At 40.9% G+C, this 21,245-nt stretch overlaps 1 protein-coding gene across 1 annotated transcript in view; it reads right to left on the bottom strand.

The window, feature by feature from the left end:
* c8b (complement component 8, beta polypeptide) overlaps positions 1–19,833 on the bottom strand; it is a 52,329-nt gene extending 32,496 nt beyond the window's left edge. The window contains exons 1-5 of the mRNA XM_027031387.2: positions 19,570–19,833; positions 11,593–12,310; positions 4,334–4,473; positions 1,952–2,050; positions 651–782 (exon numbers count right to left, since the gene is read on the bottom strand). Of these exons, the coding sequence (XP_026887188.2) occupies positions 651–782; positions 1,952–2,050; positions 4,334–4,473; positions 11,593–11,659 (438 nt within the window). The 5' untranslated portion in view covers positions 11,660–12,310; positions 19,570–19,833. The remainder of the gene's footprint in view (positions 1–650; positions 783–1,951; positions 2,051–4,333; positions 4,474–11,592; positions 12,311–19,569) is intronic.
* Positions 19,834–21,245: the final 1,412 nt, after the last annotated feature.

The raw sequence follows: 21,245 nt of genomic DNA, 5'->3' as shown, positions 1-21,245 counted from the left end.
ATTTAGGATATGTGTGAAGGAAATATTGTTGTGTTTCTTTCTCTATCATTGTAAAACGTGAGAAAGCTTAGCATAAGATTAGAAGAACAGGACGTTCCCTAGAGAACGTCCTTGAAGAAATACACTCCTTCCAAGGAGTTATCTGGTCTCAGCAGAAGCAAACCCTCCCTCGTTCTCTCGAACGCTACGGCTATTATATAAGGGGAGGGAAATCACCCAAAGGAGAGCGAAGCAAATAGGCACGCTCATTTTTTGAAACTAATAACTCAATAAAATCTTCTTATCCACATCTGACTCCTTGTTTGCTGAATTTCCACCACAATATGGCAAGAATTTATGCTACTATGATTGGCTAATCTGATACAGTGATCATTGTGAAAGGCAAACATTTTTCACAAAACTAATTTCAAATTCAGTAACCAATTTATTTCACAGCTAATGAGTAATAACCAAAAAAGACAATGCTCAAGAGTTCAGAAAATCAAATTTGCCAAATGTAAATTAGTACAATCTATTTGGATGGATTGGGTTCCCAGCATCACACCAGGCAGGTAGCAAGTACACCAGGCAGGTATGGATCAAATGCTAACTAAATATGGGTGGAAAATGAGTGAAATATAACTGAAATATAGGTGAATGTGGTTGCTTACCGAGTGAATTGTCTTGATGGCTACAAACTTGTGATTTCCCTCTTTCCCACAGACATATCCAAAGGCTCGGTGGTCTCGCGTGTCTCTGGCAATGTACGAGATTTCATGGACAGAATGGTGGTGTTGTAATACCTGTGGATTACAACCACAGCAATGTCACCAGCATTTTAATTAGACTTGATCACCAGTGTCACAGGATTACAGAGTAATGATGGACTACATGTCCAGTGTCACAGGAGTACAGAGTAATGATGAGCTACATGTCCAGTGTCACAGGAGTACAGAGTAATGATGAGCTACATGTCCAGTGCTGCAGATTCACATGATTAAGGCTAACCCTGACCCTGACCCTTCCTACAGACCCCTGCTGCTGCTGTGCCCTGAGGCAAGACATTCACACCCAGTTGTCCAAACAGTGGCATTATGTATAGTGGCATTGTGTATATAATCATAATATACATATATTGTACATACATTGTTAATATATTTTGTACATACATAGAATATATATATTTCTCTTTGCATATATATATTTCACATATATAGAATATCTATATTTCTCTATGCACCCCTGTTTTCTTTTCCTCAGTTTGGACAGAGCACTCTCAACCATTTCACTGCGAGTTATACTGTGTATGACTATGTATGTGATGAATAAACCAAACTTGAACTATTTAATCCAGCAGGAGTAGCAAAATTTACCCTATCTACTCTGGGGTTGCATTATTTAACCCCATCTACCCCAGGGGTGGCAATATTTAACCCCATCTACCCCAGGGGTGGCATTATTTACCCCAATTTTCCCAGGTCCCCTCTACCCTGTATATGGGGAACAGCAATGAGTAGTGAATACATATAGAAGCAGTGAACTTTCCCTGATTTGTTCTTGTGAATTTGTGTTGCTCTTCCCAAGATTTATAATTTACATTTTCAGCATTTGGCAGTCGCTCTTATCCAGAGAGATTAACATATTAGTTCTGACTTGTATGGTAACATATTAATATATTTATTAGTTATGACTAGAATTATAACATTAACATTTATTAGTTATGACTGGAAATGGAAGGCATGACTCTGGTCCTGCTGGAACCTTGTCCTACCTGCTCTACCAGATGTGATAAAGGATCTTTTGGTGACTTCAACTAATTAAGGAGATAATTATATTCATAAACAATTTTTAAGTCAACTACTTCAGCGATCAGAGGTGACCAGGGCATGTCAGGGCCTGCAGACGGAAGCTGGGTTAGAGTTAGACCCTTCAGAGAGACAGCAGCTGGATTAGTGCTGGTGGCAGCACTCACCCCAGATCTCTCATCGTAGATCTGAATTCCACAGAAGGAGACGGTCAGGAACACACGCTGCTTGTGTTGACCTCGAGACCGCGCTGATGCGGCAATGCCCTGTGGGAGAGGAGAGAGAGACGGAGGTTGACCCTAACCCCTAACCCTGTGGGAGAGGAGAGCCATGGAGAGAGACTGAGGAGGCAGGAGGAAAAACATGCAGGAACCTGATGAGCCATGGGTTAGGTTTAACCTTAACCCTCAACCTCCAACTCCCAACCCTAACCCCCAACTCCCATACCAAACCCTAAACACTATCCCCCAACCCAAACCCTTATTAAAGTGTAGAAACAGGTAGAGGCTGTTAAGACTGCATCCTCTGAAACACAGCTCTTATAATCATTTAGTTTAATGATTTCAATTCCACAACACCTCACAATCACGCTGAGTGCACCTGATCCCCTGACCCCTTTTATCTAAATTATTAGACTATTAATAGACACTCAATTCAAAAGTCATGGCTAAACACACACAGACACGTGCACAAACACATGCAAACACACTGATGTACCCACAGCAAGACAACTAAGCATGAGTTTTCTCCAACCTATCAGAACATGTCTGATGAAGAAAGGAACTAAGACCAGAACATTTCTATTCAGCTGACAATTGACAATCTTCTCTACCCCTAACCCTACACTATGGTAACCCTACCCTAACCACACCCTACCCTACAGTAACCCTAACCCCACCCTACCCTACAGTAACCCTTCCCTTCAATATCCCCACCCTACCCTACAGTAAACCTACCCTACAGTAACCCTATCCTAACCCCACCCTACCCTAGAGTAACCCTACCCTAGAGTAACCCTACCCTACAGTAACCCTACCCTAGAATTCAACAGGTCAGAGCACAGGGCCAGTGAGAGGCTAGTGCAGATAGGCCTCCCCATTCCCACCCACACTACAGTAGCCTCACACACCGGCCCTGGGGGCAGGGACAGCTACTGCTAAAATGTCAAATGACATTTCAATGCCTAAAAAAACACTACAAAAATAACTTTGTCTCTCCATCTTTGAGCAGTGACTGTTGAAGCTGCAATTACAATATTTAGCTATATATAATAGCATTTACCATCACAAAAAATAATATAATAAAAATGTTTAGATTATATTGTATAAATATAGTTAGACATCAAAATCAACTGTTGGAGTAAACATGAGTAATGAATCATTTATAATGATTAAACAAAATCCCCTATAGCTTCCTGTATTAATATCTGGATAAAAATAATGTACATCCAAAATTACCCACAATCGCTCATACTGGTCATGTTATTTATGGGGTTTTATTTGTTTGTTTAGAGATCTCATTACACCATCTGTGCTGTTTTGGGTACTTGTGAATACAAGCAAGACAGAAACAATCATGTTATTATGACATGAAAGTTCCCAATTAATTATTGCACAATAAACGTCATCATTGCCTGTCCTTTAAAGTAGAACCGCACTATACATATGACAGTTTTTCTGAATAGATTATTCCAGACTCCCCGTGAACACCCTACAGCCCCAAGATCCACTTTTATGAAGATTACACCATAACAGGAAAGATTACACCATAGCAGGAAAGCCATCTCTCACTGAACTGCTGTTCAGGCTCTGCCACACAGGAGGAACACAGGAGGAACCCCAAAGCAGAAACATTTACAATATTCACACCTGTAGCTAATCAATCATCATTTCCCCCTTATTTCAGTAATTATTTTTATATAATTTAACAGGATAAATCCTGCTGACACTCAGGCCATATTTTCTGCAGGCTGAGGTTTAGAATACTCATCAAGACAGAAAATTCTTATATACAGGGCATCACTGCAAACATCACAAATTTTAATAAATTTTAAATTGAGACAGAAAATCTTCATTTCATTTCTTTCCATATATGAATTCAGTCATTCATTCATTCCTGAGCTGAAAATAATTGTCAAATTTCAGAAAAAGAAGTCGAATTTCCTTATGACTACAGCTGGAAGTTCTCTCATAGCAGTGGGCGAATGTTCCTGTGCATCTCAGCAGGAAGCTGTCACGCTAAGGCCCCTCCTCCCAATCATCTCCCTGTGTGTGTGTGTGTGTTTGTCTGTATGGCCACACCCTCCCTGTGTTTCACACCTGCTCCTCATTGTGTATCGTTAGTGTGCATGAATATAAGTCTTGTGTTTGAATGTGAATGTTGTCGATGTTTGAACCCTGTTAGCCTCCTAGCCACATAGTCATCTTTGTTTTGTGTAATAATAAACGTTCATTGTGTGTAACAACTCCTGCCCTGCCTCCTCACATCACAGACGCGACACTCGGGTCTCCGATGAAGTCTGTCTAAAGCCCCGCCCCATGGAGCCCTACCTTCAGCTTCACCATAGAGTCCTGGCAGAGTTTGTCTCCACGTGCTGCAGACACGGCCTCAATCCCAATTAGCTTGGCCTTGTACTGGACGCCATCTCCCCTGAACCGCTTAATCAGAGCCTGCTCACCACAACGCTGACCTGAGGTTGGGTGGGGGGGGGCACAGAGGGAGAAGGAGAGAAGGAAGGAAGTAGACAGAAAGAGAGACAGGCAGACAGAGAGGAGGAAGGAAGTTAACTTATAAGCAATCAGAGGTAATAAACTCAAATACAACTCATGGGTTAGGGAGTCAAACTCTAGCTGGTCTGTGTATTAATTTGTGAGTTTTCTGCGTGTGGTATTTTCAGACCCTCAGAATACAGCTTTCCATGTTCTTCACACTGCAAGGAAGCATGAGTCTAAATATATAACTACATATATGCAAAAAAATTAAATGAAAGATCTTTGGTTTTGAATCTGATCGTAAAAACAAGAGTGAAGGAGTAAAGGCAGGATCATCCAGGGGGTGTTCCATGTACTGTTCCCATGGGGCCTCTACAGCTTCCCAGCTAAGGCTCATTATTTCAGTCAATAGCACACCCACAGTCCTGTGGGGTTGGGCCAGGGTGCAGAGCAGAGCAGAGCTGGGAGAAGAGAGGGAACCGGTGCTATACAAGACGACTGCAGCCTTCACACAACCACGTAGTTACCCTACACTTCCTGTTGGGGGGAAAAACTCTGCAGCTCTACTGCACAGCGGGCATGTCGCCTCACTTCACTTCAAGTATCACAACATCTGCCCTGCCTATGCTACCGTATGGGTTAATAACTGATCACAAAAAAGGTTACTGAAAATGATTACAGCTAATATTTCTTATTTTTCTAAATGAAATACTAATGACATGTTTTAACATGCAGTATGTTTCTGTATGTAATGAAAACATGTCAACATGTTTAAATCAAGAGCAATAAGTCTAGTCCAAATAAGTCTTCATTACAAAGGGTCAGGGTCAGGGTCAGGAGCTTGGTTATTTTCATTTAGACTTAAGGTTCAGGCCAAGGTTAGAGTTCAAATTAAAGCTTGCGTCATGGTTAGGGTTTAGATTAAATCTTTGGTCAGGGCTAGAGTTCAGATTAAATCTTGGGTTAGGGTCAGGGTTCAGATCAAATCTTGGGTCAGGGTTAGGGTTCAGATTAAATCTTTGGTAAGGGTTAGGGTTTTGATTAATAAGGCTGTGTGAATATGAGCATATAAATATATGATATACATCCAGGTGCTCAACACCATCAAACAGGAGTCTCTTCACAGCACACACCCAATTACACAAGGCATCCACATGACTAAGACCCCATTACATAACACGTACAAGACCCTTGTGTGTGGTGAGTGGATGCACTTAAAGACTTTTGTGATAACCACATGATGCACCATCGTGTCATTCCTAGTATTTATGAGACCTGACTTCATTAAAAGATCCCTTGCACTTGCCTCTGTGTGTCAGGCTCCCACATCACAACTACTAACCCCAACCAGAATAGGGTTTGACAATACCTACCTCACCTACTAACCCCAACAATAGTAGGGTTTCTCAATGTCTTCTTAACTGGCACATCACAATGTCAAAGGGAGAGGGGTTGTGTAGCTTTACAATGCTGCTATAATTTTTATATATTTTAACACTAACAACTATTCAATTAATTACATTAATACATTCAATACGATTCATTATTTTAGCTCTTACAATGAAAAACCATACGTCAGCTTTGTTTGAGAATCTAACTTAAAGCTGGTATGATGTTTGATGTCCTTTATTTAAAAAAAAAGTGGTCAAAGCATTTCTTTCATTTATTAGTCAGTATGTTTAAAATGTAAATGTACGGACACGTGGAAAAACCATTTCTCTCGCTACCATAAACTGACTTCGGCACTGGAGATAATTCATATTGTAGAAAGTATTATTTTTTATGCGTCCATGTATAAAGTAAATTAATCAATTTTAGCATTTCATTTTGAAAGCTTGTATTAATAAAAAATGAACTGATTACTCACAAAAGGGGAAACTGACTGATACATGTTTTTAGGAGGAACTCTACATGCCTTACTCTACATATTCAGAATTTCTGTGGCTCCAGTTAATCTCCATGTAAAACACCATGTAATAAAAACAATGTACTAAATACAGAAGCACTATGTAATAAAACCATAAGCACTATGTAATAAAAATAAAACACTTTGTAATAAAAACAAAAATTGTAATGAAAATAATTTCTGAGTTATAGCAGTTATATGGTTATATAGCTGATACAATAGGATTATTGCAGGCAGGTGCAGCCCAGTGTCAGAAGGTCGAGGAGGATTAGGGTTCAGCATCATGTGATGTTTGTCAGCCATCGACGATCGGTCCAACGATCGGTCCAACGATCGGTCCAACGATCGGTCCAACGATCGGTCCAACGATCGGTCCAACGATCGGTCCAACTCCATTCTAGAGCATCAGCCTGTTGGAGTTCTCTGTCATTGGGTAATCTGCTAATAGTCAAAGAAGTTAATTAACTACAAGATCTGGCCGTTATACTTCATGGCCTAATAGCCCCATTAGGTTAATTTGGTTTGGTTAAACTGTTGCCAAATTCAGAAGGACAAGGAAAAATAAATAAAATAAAATCACAGCCATATCACTTGACCAATATGAAAAAAACTACACCCTTTTGCCCAAACACTGAAATGGTAGGTTTAATCTACTGGGTGACTAATACTTTCTTGGTATCAGCACTGACCCCTGTATCTAGCAGTATCCCAGTTCAATGGCACTTTGACTAACGGTGCCACTAACCTACTGTAGTGGCTATAATGTATTCTGTGAGTAGATGACAAAGCACTTTGCTAAGTCACTGTGGATAAGAGCATAGGCTAAATTCCAAAAAATGTAAATGTGATGTATTCCTAACCTTAAAATTGCAGGGGTCCCAACCACACACAGGAAAGAATCCACACGCACACTAGAAATCATATGACGTGTCCAGATAAGTTAGACAAAGGTTTAAATTAGACCCACAGGTTCAGGACCTGTTGAGGTGGAGAGGGTTAGGGTAGGGGTTGATCCTGGAGACAATTCAGTGGCAGTTGAGGGTGTGATGGCAAACGTGCGCGCACACACACACACAAACACCCCCGCCACACGCACACACACATGCAAGGCTGATTATCTACATGATCTACATGATGGTGAACACTCCCCTCAAGTACATGTAAATGATCAAATATAAACATCATATAGCAGGTACTGCAACAGTGCCATGAAGGAACCCTTTCCCTGGAGTGCAGCAAGAGTTAGCAATCTGTCAACATTCTGTCCATGCAGAAAAATCAACAAACCCTGTGATTAATAAAACTCAAATCCATGAACCAACCAAAGGTTTATTTCCTTATTCAACTGCTCATTATTCCAATTTCTAATTTTAAAAATCATATTAAGAATATTTTAAGTGATATGTACTTGTTTCTCTTTTAAATGTTTTATAGAACATCAGTCTCTTTCGTGTGAGTTTCTTGTGCATCTGTGGTGGTGGTTGGCGTTTCTCCCTTTTTCATCTCCTTTCCTCTCAAGTAGCTTGCCAGGCTAAATCTGCAAACATGAATATGTAAATAAGAATGTGTAAATAAAAATGTGTTCTTGCCTGTTTAAAATTAAGCTTACATTCAAATCTTTTAAAAACGTTTACATTTAAAGCTTATTAAAATGTGTTTGTTCCAAAAGGAACCACAATAGAGCCTTCCACCTTCTGCTGGGCTGAGCCAAACCACCACAGAGGCAGGCAGAGACAGGCAGACAGTGCCAGAGAGAACCCTGCCGCCCTGTCACATGAACCGTGCCAGCGACCTTCAAACGAAGCAGCAGCACACTGCCTCCCCATGACAGGCAGTGGATACAGCAGATGGCAGCAGATGGGTGCACATGATGAGCCTTCATGACAGACATGTTTGGCACGGGCCGTTTAACTGGGGAGACCTCGGGTTAGCCCTGGAGCTGCCAGGTTTCCCACAAATAAATCACCAAAAATGCTGGCCTACACAGAAATAGTTCATACTTGCCTTCATGAGTGAAGACTTAAGAAATGAGGCTCTGTGGGAGCAGGGCAGCGAGTGTGACCCCAGAGAAGGGTTTACCGATCTCACGGGCAAAGGATGTCAAAGATACAACCCCTATCTCCGTGTGTTAACTTGTCCCCTTTATTTTCACTCCTATCTATTTGTCAAAAGGTCCCTTGCGCTAACATTTGCTTTAACCGATTTAACATTATGCAAATTACATACAGCATTCAAGAAGTCACTGTAGTACTGACCAATCAAGAAGTCAGCAGCATTGCCAAAACGTCTTGTTTTTCTAGTGTATTGTGTAAACTACCTTTACTTGAGTGTATAGTACAACTAGTCTAACCTTACACATGGTGTAAAGTATGCAATCTCATTTTATATTTTATTAAACTGTACTCAGCTATATCACCCAGGAAAGTGTTTAATTGGATTCTGTTGTGAATACACAATAAAAGCATGATACACACATATATTACATCACAAAGTATTTCATTAAAAAAGGCATTTTAAGAACCAAGAATATAAGAGCTGCCTACTTTGAATAACAATAGAATTCAGCTTCCTGACTGACAGGTTAATTTGCACCCTGTTGGTCTTGTAGTTGAGGCAGGTCTCAGAGGAGAGGCGAACTGGGAGATTAAACCCACAGTGCCACTAAAATATACAATGATCACCATGTAAAGATTAATATAAACCCCAACATGATAATCAGAATGATTCCTAGTGAAGCCATATTTTTGATACCAGTTGTATTTTCATGACAGTTTTGTACAAGACCATATGTCTGAGTCATATTTTGCACAGATTACTGTCAGAGAGCAACAGTTGCTATGGAGATTGAGAAAATCCAATGGTGAGAGGAAGTTCCATTTATGGATGCAGCGCATCTGGGTCTTTCCTTCAGACTTCAGTGGGAAGGATCAAATGATGCTCACTCACAACAGAATCAAAGCATACAGGCATGTGGGGGGTTGTCAAATTTAGGTATTTAGGATGGCATGTTTACATTTATGGCATTTAGCTGGTGCTTTTATCCAAAGCAACTTGGCAGTGGAGGGGCTTGAACCCACAACTTTCTGATTACAAGTCAAGTACCTTAACCACTGAGCTACCACTGTCCCCCTGCATAGCTATCTTCCCCCCAGTCTCAACCCATCAGAGCATGCAGTGTAAACAGGGTCAGTACAGAGCATGCAGTGTAAACAGGGTCAGTACAGAGCATGCAGTGTAAACAGGGTCAGTACAGAGCATGCAGTGTAAACAGGGTCAGTACAGAGCATGCAGTGTAAACAGGGTCAGTACAGAGCATGCAGTGTGAACAGGGTCAGTACAGAGCATGTAGTGTAAACAGGGTCAGTACAGAGCATGCAGTGTAAACAGGGTCAGTACAGAGCATGCAGTGTAAACAGGGTCCTTACAGCTCTTCAGATCTTTCAGATGACACTCTAAATATCTACCACCAAGCTGTTTGTGCAAGGACTCGTTTCATTACCGACAGCTGTCTATGTGAAGTGAAATGTAGGATTTCTCTCATCCATCACCCAGACAGAAACCTGCCATGGAATCCATCACTGTGTCTTGGCTCAAACACTTCCTACCCATCTAATGTGACAGGCGTCTCTAAACTAACACTGTAATCCATATTGCTCTGCTCTTGCCAGTGCGATCCACTATTGCATAACTGATTACTATGCTTTCTGTGCTGTCTGCTGTGTCTGGCCTGTCACTGCTCTGATGAGCAAAGCCAAACGCTCAGACGGGCAGCAATCATATGCCCTTCTCAGATCCACAGTCTTCCTTACAGCAACGCAATGCAACAACTAGACAGCAGCTATAAAATGGCCCCAGTGGAGCCAGGACCCAGAGAAACAGCTCAGAGCAGATTTACTGCGTACTGAAGTGCTGTTATTCATTATGGGATACAGGAGAGTGAATGAGAGAGGGGGGGGGGGGGGGGGGGGGGGGGGGGGTGACTGAGAATAAGAGTATGATGGAGAACAAGAGAAGTAGGAGAGGGAGGGTGTGTGTGTGTGGGGAGAGAGAGAGAGAGAGAGAGAGAGAGGGAGGAGGGAGTGAGGCTTCTTCCTTAATAATTTTCTATCTCCCGGTCAGTTTAATTGTATTTAATTCTTGATAACATCCCTTAGCAGACTCAGAAAATTTGATGCGATTTAGAATAACACCTGTCCCGCTCTTGTTATGAGTTAGAATATGACCTGTCCCGCTCTTGTTATGAGTTAGAATATGACCTGTCCCGCTCTTGTTATGAGTTAGAATATTACCTGTCCTGGGGAGGCTAAGCATTCAGGTGGCAGCCTGTGACCTCGGCACGTCCACTTCCACCAATTTCTCAAAGCTTCTCTGTTCGGTAACCCTGCTACTAGGGTTCACTAGCTGCACTGTAGTTCCTTACTCGAATGTTTGTAGAATGTGAGACAGTAAAGGATTTAACCAAATTCACAACAGCATTGTGACTTGATATCTGTAATATAAATGCACTACCACTGACAAGAAAGGGCTTCATCAGCATTTAATTTTTGCATCAAAAGACTAATTTGATTAGTTGGTAAAGTAAATTCAAAATAATTGTACAATTATTTAATTTTGTTTTTCAATTATGCTTACTTTCCTTTTTGTATATAAAAAATATATTTCCTTTTTGCATATGACATTCAAACCGAACACCATAAGGACAGGTCACACACATTTGAAGCCAGTAATCCTCTGTGGGTGTGCACGCCTTTACCTGCGGGTGTGGGTGTGTGCGCCTTTACCCGTGGGTGTGCATTTACCTACAGCTGGGGGTGTGACTGTGTATTAATACTATACATTTTCTCCACACTGTTAATCCCAATTTTGAACAAGTGCTAAAAACACCTGATGACAATAAAAACTGGCGTTCTTGTTCCCAGTACCAGTAGATCATCTATAACCACCCACTCATTCATAACCAGACATACAACACCAATTAGACCTCTTAGAGGCCTACACAACCAGCATCAGCACGTCTGACCCAACATTGACCCAAGTTTGATGTCTGACCTATGTCATCTCAGTGTCATATCTGGTGCGTGTGTGTGTGTGTGTGTGTGTGTGTGTGTGTGTGTGTGTGTGTGTGTGTGTGTGTGTGTGTGAGAGAGAGTGAGCGAGTAAGTGACAGAGATCTGCACTGAACAGTCCTAACCTCTTCTCCTGGACTCCTGTTTCACACTGGCTTTGATGCTTGCTTGCGTTTCTGCCTCTGTCGACATCCTCCTGAGTCTAGGTTCTTCCTAAGTGCATGGAGCTCACGCTGCATGGAGTAGTTGCCTAGACTGTCCACTCACGGTGCATGGAGTAGCCGCCTAGACTGTCCACTCACGGTGCATGGAGTAGTCGCCTAGACTGTCCACTCACGGTGCATGGAGTAGTTGCCTAGACTGTCCACTCACGGTGCATGGAGTAGCCGCCTAGACTGTCCACTCACGCTGCATGGAGTAGTTGCCTAGACTGTCCACTCACGCTGCATGGAGTAGCCGCCTAGACTGTCCACTCACGCTGCATGGAGTAGCCGCCTAGACTGTCCACTCACGCTGCATGGAGTAGCCGCCTAGACTGTCCACTCACAGTGGGTAGTGTAGCCCACTACAGAATGGAGTCTGGGTAGTGTAGCCCACTACAGAATGGAGTCTGGGTAGTGTAGCCCACTACAGAATGGAGTCTGGGTAGTGTAGCCCACTACAGAATGGAGTCTGGGTAGTGTAGCCCACTACAGAATGGAGTCTGGGTAGTGGTTCTCCAATGCAGAGTGGAGTCTGTGCTTGTCTTCACTCTAGTCCAGCTCCTTTAGTTAAGCTCAATTTGATCCCGCGTTGTCATGGACACAAATCCAAAAATGTGTGCAAGAGTCCTCTTTCAAGACACTGTGGATAAACAGTAAGACAGAAACATAGCCAAGTTAGCCATGGATGTTCAGACTAGTCATGACCCTCCAACATGACCTATTCATTTATATGTGGTGCTTTTAATACCTAAACACCAATCAGTGTTCAACACAACCAACTCAGTGCCCAGGTATGTCTTTCCCACTCAAGAAAAAATGCCATTGTTGAGATGAGATATGGGCATAGTTATTCTTTTCTAATCACCGAGAAGTAAAATCTTAACATGTCATATTTAATGCCACAGCTTACATCATCAACAAAAAAAAAACAAAACCAACAAAATTACTGGGCTGGCGTTTTATTTCTCTACTGAAGCATCCCAGGCATTGAAGACACCTGCTGCCCATGGGTGGTACTATTCCTGTGCCCCACCCTAACCTAGTTAGGTTAACCCTAACCCAGATTTACACACACCAAGAGTATGGTTAACCCTAAGATAGATCTACACACACTCCTACAGGACATTCCCACCTCAAACTCAGCAGAGCGTGTCAATGTCTCTTCCATAATTCTCATTATTATAGAGACAGCCTCTGCTTCCTATCTTTGATGGAAAATGGTCTTATGCAATGTCAGACTTCTCTTCAAACTGCTGGTAACTAGGTCACTATGGTGCTCAACGTGTCTTTCCAGCTTGTGTGTCTTGGCTGATTTGGGTCAGCGCCAACAAGCGCTCATTTTCCCATCAGTGCTAATGAGCGCTCCCTTCCCACCCAATCACTCATTTATCTCCTCCTCTCTCTGTTTTGAGAAAATCAACTTTTGAACTCAAAAAAATAAAGTCAAATCCTGTTTGTCAATAATTTATATCTTCATGTAATTATGAAGGTTAAAATAAAGGCAGACATGATATCAATGAACACTGGAGCAGGGGAATCCTGAAACGTTTTCTACAGGGACAAGCTTGCATTCAACATGAGCAATCCAACCAGCTGCCAGTCAAATTAATACTGTGAAAACATGACAGCTGCTTCACTTTCAACACAGCACAGGATTTAAAAAAGTGAGAGATGTGCATGAGTGGCAGTGGCCTAGTTTAGCAAGAGAGATAGGGACCTGTGGGAGTGAGATTCACATTCTGTCATGGAAAATCTGTGTTAGTTCTCAAGCCGTGAATCATTCCTTTACTAGACAAATCAGTGTCAGTGGGGCACCACATCCCACAGGATTTCACTCTATGTTTGACGTCAGTGACGATTATGTGAATTTTCTAACTAAATAAAAACATAGAAGTCTGTACTTTCAAATTTCAGGTAACTCAAAAATTAACCAGCATTTTAACTTATTTGAGTAAAAGAAAAATGCCAGACAGACAACCCCACCGCTTAAGGACACCAAACTACAAGGCCACGATCCTACCACACGTTAGGACCATACTGCACCGATGATCAAACAGCTCGCTCTCAGACTGGAGCTCTGAATGAATCTACAAATTCTTATTAATATCTTATCACTCGCTTACAAGATTAATCAGATTCATAGACAGAAAATACCAGAATCAAAACAGTGAATTTTTTGACAGTGATTTCTTGACTTTAATTTCTTAATGAACAACTCTCAAGGCAAGTAAAGATTTATTGAAACTTCCTTCTAATGATACCAGTTGAAGTAAACAACAACATATGCTGAAACCAATAGGCCATCCAGTAAGTATTACAGTATTAGAGTTACAGTATTACAGGGTTACAAGGCCCAAAAACCAACAAACCAATCAAACATCTGTCTGCTCTTCATGTTAGCAGCCAAATAGTACATTTCATAAGCCCCCGAATAAAGGTGCTGAGGTCACCAAGAATATAGTGGAGTATGAAGGTTATTTAAAATATATATAACATTGAGGTACACTGCCTATTTATGCCTGTTCTTTTACACACCTAATCCGTATCATAAACCCTTAACCCTTTGAGTGTCACAGAACACGCCCCTCTCACGGTCACATGGTACAGCCCGCCGCGTGCAGTGGGAGTTAATAGCTTGTCTCGTTTGTAACCACGCCCATGTTTAGCACACACCTGCACCTGGTTTAGTCCAGTTATGTTGCCTGTATTTTAACCGCTGTAGGTGTGTGCTTCGTTGTCGGCCGTTGCCTCTGTTAGGCTACTCAACAGTCTTGTAGGTTAGATTTACTGATAATGTTTTGCAATAAAAGTATACGTTATATGCATATATGTATAACTTTAGCTAGCTAACATGCATCCCATCGAGGTGAGTGTGCTGATCTATTTGCATGACAACATACAAGTGATGCAACAGACAACGCATATGGAACTGAAAAAGACAATACAAAGCAAAGTCTTGAATTATGATCATTTTTTTATTTGTTTGTATTAAACAGAAAATATAGAATATAGTAAAAGTCTAACTGAAAACTGCATGAATCAACTGTTGAATTCTATCACTATCGAATTTTTCCTCTTAATGCCCACAGTGCACAATCAGAAAGCAATTGGCTATTCCTGCACAGCCACCGGCCCCAGCCTCGCTTCCACATTTCAAATGGTCTAGAACTGCATTAAAGAAATCAAATTACACATCATTTAACAAAAGAGCCCAAGACACTATATCACTGGACAATAATTACATGGTGAAGTGTATTTACTACACCACTTGCTAGATTTTTATGAAAAAAACCCTCAAAATCTAATAACAATGTGACTTAAAATGACCAAATGCCATTTTGTGAAAAATCTCTGAATATGCTATATTCTGCTTTTTAGTGCGTTTTCCAGTACCAGAACCATACTGGATAATAATAAGTTATTTATATAGCTCCTTTAACGAGCCGAAGCAGTAAAGGGAATGTATAGTGTCAGTAGGTAGCTAGACGTGATGCCAGCTAGACGTGATGAAAGTGTCTCAGTCATCACATTGCATGTCACTGGGCTTCCATATTATGAATGGCAGGCACTCAAATCTGCTACCACACTGAGAAAAAAGGAACTGTTTGTGGAGATAATTAGGCCCTCCATACAACACAGTTTATCTCTGGTCACAGAAGAATGATTAAACCTGTGCTGGGAACCAAAAAAAATCCTGCCATCTCAATATGCTAATGATGGTACCAGCCTGGCAGACAGAGCTAGTCCTGCTGCTAGTGTCCATCACTCAACTGACAATACTCTAAACCAGCCATTACACTGCAGCACACAGACCCACAAAGAACCATCACACCCACGCCACACAGAACATGGCTGAAGCTCAACGTCTAAATACGCAGAAAGTATTTGACATGTATTAAAAAGAAAAATAACTTTATCTTGCAGTAAAAAGAGTACCGGTAGATGAAGAATGACATTTAGTCAGTTCCCGAACAAAACTTTATCTGAAACAAAATGTATTTGTTTATATAAAATTAAATTTTTAGTAATTCACTAAACCCAGGAAAGCGCTAAGCTCTTTTATATCTGTCAGTGCTGGAGTGTCTTGAACAGCTCTCACTTTTTCCTTGTTACAGATTAAATCTATTCCCATCAAACATGTGACCTAGATATTCAATCTGTTTTCCCAAAATCACATTTGGATCTCTTTACTCAGTCCATTTTCTTGGATGGACTTTCAAGGTTCCCAAGGTGTTCCTGCCCATTTCTGCACATAATAAGCAAATCATCCAAGTACACTACCACATTCAGACCTTTCATTAGATTTTCCATAACCTGCTGGAATATGGAAGGAGTAGAGCCAATTCCAAAAGGCCAATCTATTGTAAACATTCAAGCCCTTGTATGTGTTAATGATGGTATATTTCTTAAAGTAGTCATCCAATACCACTTGCTAATGAGCAACAGCTAGGTCTATCTGAAAATATTTTCCCTCCACTGCGAGTAGCCATCATTTCCTCAAAGTGAGGTAGGGGGTAGATTTCAATGTTTGCTGCCTGATTCATTGTAACTTTGTAGTCACCACACATTTGAATGATACCATCTCAACCACTGGAATGACAGGTGTAGCCTATATGATGTTCTTCACAGGTGAAATGTTTGCTCTCTCTTGCCTCTCAAGCTCCGTGTCAACCAGTCTTTCATCACAAATGGCAAAGGCCAACTATTATAAACTTGGGCATCACATCTGGCTTCACAGAAATAGTGACCTTCACATCTATTAGAGTACCTAGTTTGTTGTGGAAAGTCTCACTGTATTTATGAAAGCACTTCCTGAATAAACTTGGGTTTCTCAGTTCTTGCCTGCCATGTCTGATTTGTCTCCAGTCCAGCTTTATTTTTTGTAACCAGTTCCTCACACAATGAGTAGGCCCAGTTCCTTTGGCCACATTCAGTAGTAAAGTCTCTGTCTGATTCTTGTAGGCTACTTTGGCCAAAACCTGTCCAAACACTGGAATATTTCTACAAGTATTTGTCTTTTGCTCGACACGCATGCCCTATAGTGGCAAATGTCCAAAGGCCTTATTTATGAAATTATGCTCATGGCAGTTCCTGTGTCAATATGCATTGTAACGTTTTGCTTTTCCACTATGAAATTGGCCGAAGACAACAGTTTGTCTGCATTACCCACAGAACGTGTGTAGTTCTGGCTCTTCAGATGCTGAGACAAGGCTTGCAACTGCATGGTTACCATGCTGAATCTGCTTTCGAACGTGTCTGCTTTTTATCTCGACATGCCTTCTTAATGTGTCCTATTTTACCACAATTATGGCATTTTGTGTCCTTAAAGCAGCATTCATAGGGATATGTTTCTTGCCCATACAATAATAACATGCCTTTTGTTGCTGGGGACCTTTTTCTCTCTTATGCACAACTGCAGAAGAGTTGTGTAAATGTCTTAGCTGCTGTGTGTCCCATTTAGCTATTTCCATACTAATGGCAATCTCCAAGGCTCACACGAATGTGAGCTTGTCTTCTGAAAGTAGTCTTGGCTGGCTAGCTTCACTTTTCATCACACCAACAATATGATCACACAGAGCTTCATCTAAACTTGCACCATACTCACAGTTGGTTGCTCACTGCTTTAATTCAGCAACATAGTCTCATGAGGCTATTGGATGCAGAGCTGAAATCTAAACCTCTCAGCGATTACCAGGGGTTTAGGCTCGATGTGGCTTTTCAGAATTTCCATAAACTGGCTGAATGTTTTGGGCTTATCTGGCTGAAGCAATTTTCACAAAAGTCCATATATCGAAGCACCCACTGCACTGAGCAAGGTCACAACTTGCTTGTCTGCATCCACCTCATTAGCAATGAAGTACATTTCCACATGCTCAACATATGACGACCAGGATTCATTTTCAGTTTTATATTCATCTAGTCTTCCAATTTGTGCCATAGTACTCACACGGATGACCAAACTGTCTCCCACGGCAATTTTTATCCCCATCGCAATTTTTGTGATGCATTAATGAGATGGACACATGTAAATCACTTTAGACCAAAGACCAACTTTTTACTGTTGAGCTCCAGCAACACCAAGGTCATTCACCCCATGCACATGCAGAACACAAAACCTAAGCCTACTGATATCTATGGAAACTCAAAGCCACCACCCAATATACTACACTAATGTTGCAGTTACACAGGCCATGATTCATTAAAACTTTGTATGACCAAATTTGATAGTAAAAGAAGCTCACACAAATTTGACTGAGTTTAATTATTAAATCAATTAAATATTAATTGAATTGTATAAAATTGTATCTTGTCATTGTATGTGTAAATCCAAGCTTAGTTTAGGCAGGAGGTCAGGGGTGTATGCCTGAGTATACCCACACACACACACCCCTTCCCCCATACCCACTTCCGACATCTGCTACCAGACCAGTTCCTTGGATCCAGCACCGTAGCTGCCAGGCCTCTGGGAAGCAGGATTAAAAAACAAAGGCAAAGAGCAAAGCTCTCATGCTCCTCTAAACAGAGTTTAAAAGAACTTGTTTAGGAGAACAGATTTCAGAGTTGGTATGCCAGCAACTCAATACAGAGCAGGAGCAATCATAGGCAAATCATTATAACTCAGAGGTCAGATATCTTGATTTTATGAAAATTAATTAATTGACTTAATGCTCAACATAATGATAGTTTCACAGGCTATATAATTCTAAAGCTAGACTCAATTCAGAGGCAACAACCCTAACCCCAGAAACATCAAGCTAGCGATGACTGTATGAACCTCTCAGTCTTCCAGTGAATCATCCAGTTGGCCAGAAATGATGTCTGCATTCTGAACCATGGCAGCGGAACACTGGTCTGTTGGGACTGTATGGGTTTGAGTTACTCAGATGAATCCTGTAGTTACATGTCCCATTTCTACACAGAAAAACCTTCCAAACCTTCTCTAACCATGTAAGACTCTCAAACTGAAATATTTAACCATCTATTCGTTACAGTATTTATGAACAGTAAAAGAAAACATTCAACGTTTAATACGTTTAGATTTGAACTCTCACCTATACATTTCTGTATTTTAGATTTGTTTAAACGGGGAACAATGAAAACATTGTTACCATCAAAATGTAAATCACAAAGGTTAACTGAGCAAATAGCAAATTAGACTAAATCAGCAGTAAAGGTAAGTTTTCGACATGAAAAACTCGATGTGCACGACTGACTTGGCCTTACAACGTCGTGATTACTTAGCGTAGCAAAGTCCTGTACAATAACCCCAAGCACTGCATACAGCGCAAGTTGTATTTTTGGTTTGAACCTTCGTTAGGCACGCTATAACTTGCATCATGAGATTTCGACAGTTTTATTTACATCAATCTATTGATAATTCAATTCTAATGCTGGATTTTTAGCGTATGACGAGGTCACCTCAGTTCCACGGGGCATCGCGGGGATTGCTTACCTTTGCGTACTTTCAGTATAGGGGAGGCAATTGATTACAAAGTGCACTATAAAATACAAACCGACACCGGCTGTGTCACAGTTTTTGTGTCTCTTTACAAATAACAACATTTACTACCACAGTGACAGAACGGGAAAAATATCCAGACTCAAAAATGAAGTCACCTAGATTCACGTTACGAAATTGGATACGTGGTTCATAGAACAAGATTTAGATGGATATCATTACATGTAATGCACGTCTTGACGGCACGCGCCTACAACTTCAGATAGCATCTGATAAGAAACAAATGTGTATAGTAATAGAAAAGCGTGTTAAATGACAGTTGGAATTTATATTTGTGAATGATAAAACACGTTGCAGACGTTGTAACTTCAAACCACGACAGGATAATGAAGACTGGTTGCCTCGTGTTTTGGACACCTGTAACAGCATAGTCTACTTACCGAGTTAAATGCGCTAAATGAAATGGCATTTCCACGGCGACTTTTTATGATAAATAACTCCGCGTTCCTTTTATTATGTGCATTGCACATTCTGTCTCACTTAAACATAAATCCATAATACACTCAAAGCTCCCCAAAGAACAAGGAGATTTTTACCCATTATTTCCGAGAGTATTTCACTGCGTTAAAACGAATGGCTCAAGCTCAGATTCTGAAGATGCCTGGTTACCCACTCTCTGAGATTGAATGTAAGTGAAAAACGCAATCAGCAGCCAATAGCGAAGCCAGGCGGAGATCAAGTATTTGTTGGCAACGTTACTGTGGGTTGAAGCGAAAATGTGGCGAGGGGCGGGGAGAAGAGGTCCCCCGTGACAGCAGAAATTAAAATGCACAGAGAATAATGCGGAAAGGCGCTATCCTAAACGGGGCGAGGGTTAGAAGTGTTACGGGGCATTCACACGGAGCTCACGAAACACGGGATTTGTCCCTAACATATTTGCCTGGCAACCAGTTCTGAACATGAGCTGCTGGGAATTTTACAAGTTATTTCACTCTCCTCTAATTCTATTCATGACAATAACAATTGCCATGTGCACTATGTTTGTGATATTTACCCAATGGAGCTATGTTATTAATCATCTGCATTGATTTTGATGTCCTTATATGTGACATAAGGCAACATCTATCAGAGATCATGGGCATGGTGGAAATATGTACTGGTTGGTAATAAACAAGGGCTTTCTGGATTAATGCTGCAGCTTCAATAAACGTGGCTTCACAGAAGGCACATTTATTATTTAAAACAGTGGGGTGGTGTTTAGCTGGGTTATTGTGTGGGGTGTTGTGTGGTGTTTAGCTGGGTTATTGTGTGGGGTGGTGTTGCGTGGTGTTCCTGACAAAACAGAGATGCTTCTATTTGACCCAGAAACAGCTAGGTCCTCACTCTTTAATTACTCAGTGAACCTCAGTTCAATCACATCTTCCCTAACAGTTAAAGATCTTAGAGTTATTATTGATCCCACTCTCGTTCAAAGCTCATGTAAATAATATTTCTAGGACTGCCTTTCTCCACCTTAGAAATATTTCAAAGATTAGGTTGTCCTCACATGATGCAGAAAAGCTAGTCCATGCATTTATTACTTCAGATTGGACTACTGTAATGCTTTACTATCTGGTTGTATCACTAAGTTTTAAACAAGCTCCAGCTAGTGAGGCATGAAAATGCAACTGTCATGCTTGGTGGTGTGGTGTAGTGTTTAGCTGTGATTTGGTTACTGCTTGAACAGCTTATCTCTCAACCCTAACAGAAAATAAAAAAATAAGTCTAGATTTCTATTTATTACAATTGCATATGTAACTAGGAATGAAACTGACACCAATTCTCATATTACAACAAATCACACAGCAATAATGAGTTCATTAATTTTTTTTAATGAGAAAAATTAAGCACATTAGAGATAACATTCAGAGTATTCAGACACCAGGCAGCTACTTAGAGAACCAATTCAAATAAGACCCTAGTATCCTTTAGTCATCAAGAGCTTGAACTTCCATCTTTGATCTCACACTCAAAACCTTCCCCTGCTTACTAGATTTGATGTCCATGTGCATTGATAAGGACATTTGACCTGAAGTAATCAAACTTTTACTGCATTTAATAAACTCCTCCTTGAACA

The sequence above is a fragment of the Electrophorus electricus genome, chromosome 19 (genome assembly GCF_013358815.1).
Source record: "Electrophorus electricus isolate fEleEle1 chromosome 19, fEleEle1.pri, whole genome shotgun sequence".
Taxonomy (NCBI): domain Eukaryota; kingdom Metazoa; phylum Chordata; class Actinopteri; order Gymnotiformes; family Gymnotidae; genus Electrophorus; species Electrophorus electricus.
Note: the sequence above shows the minus strand (reverse complement) of the source record. Positions and strands in the feature narration are given on the sequence as shown.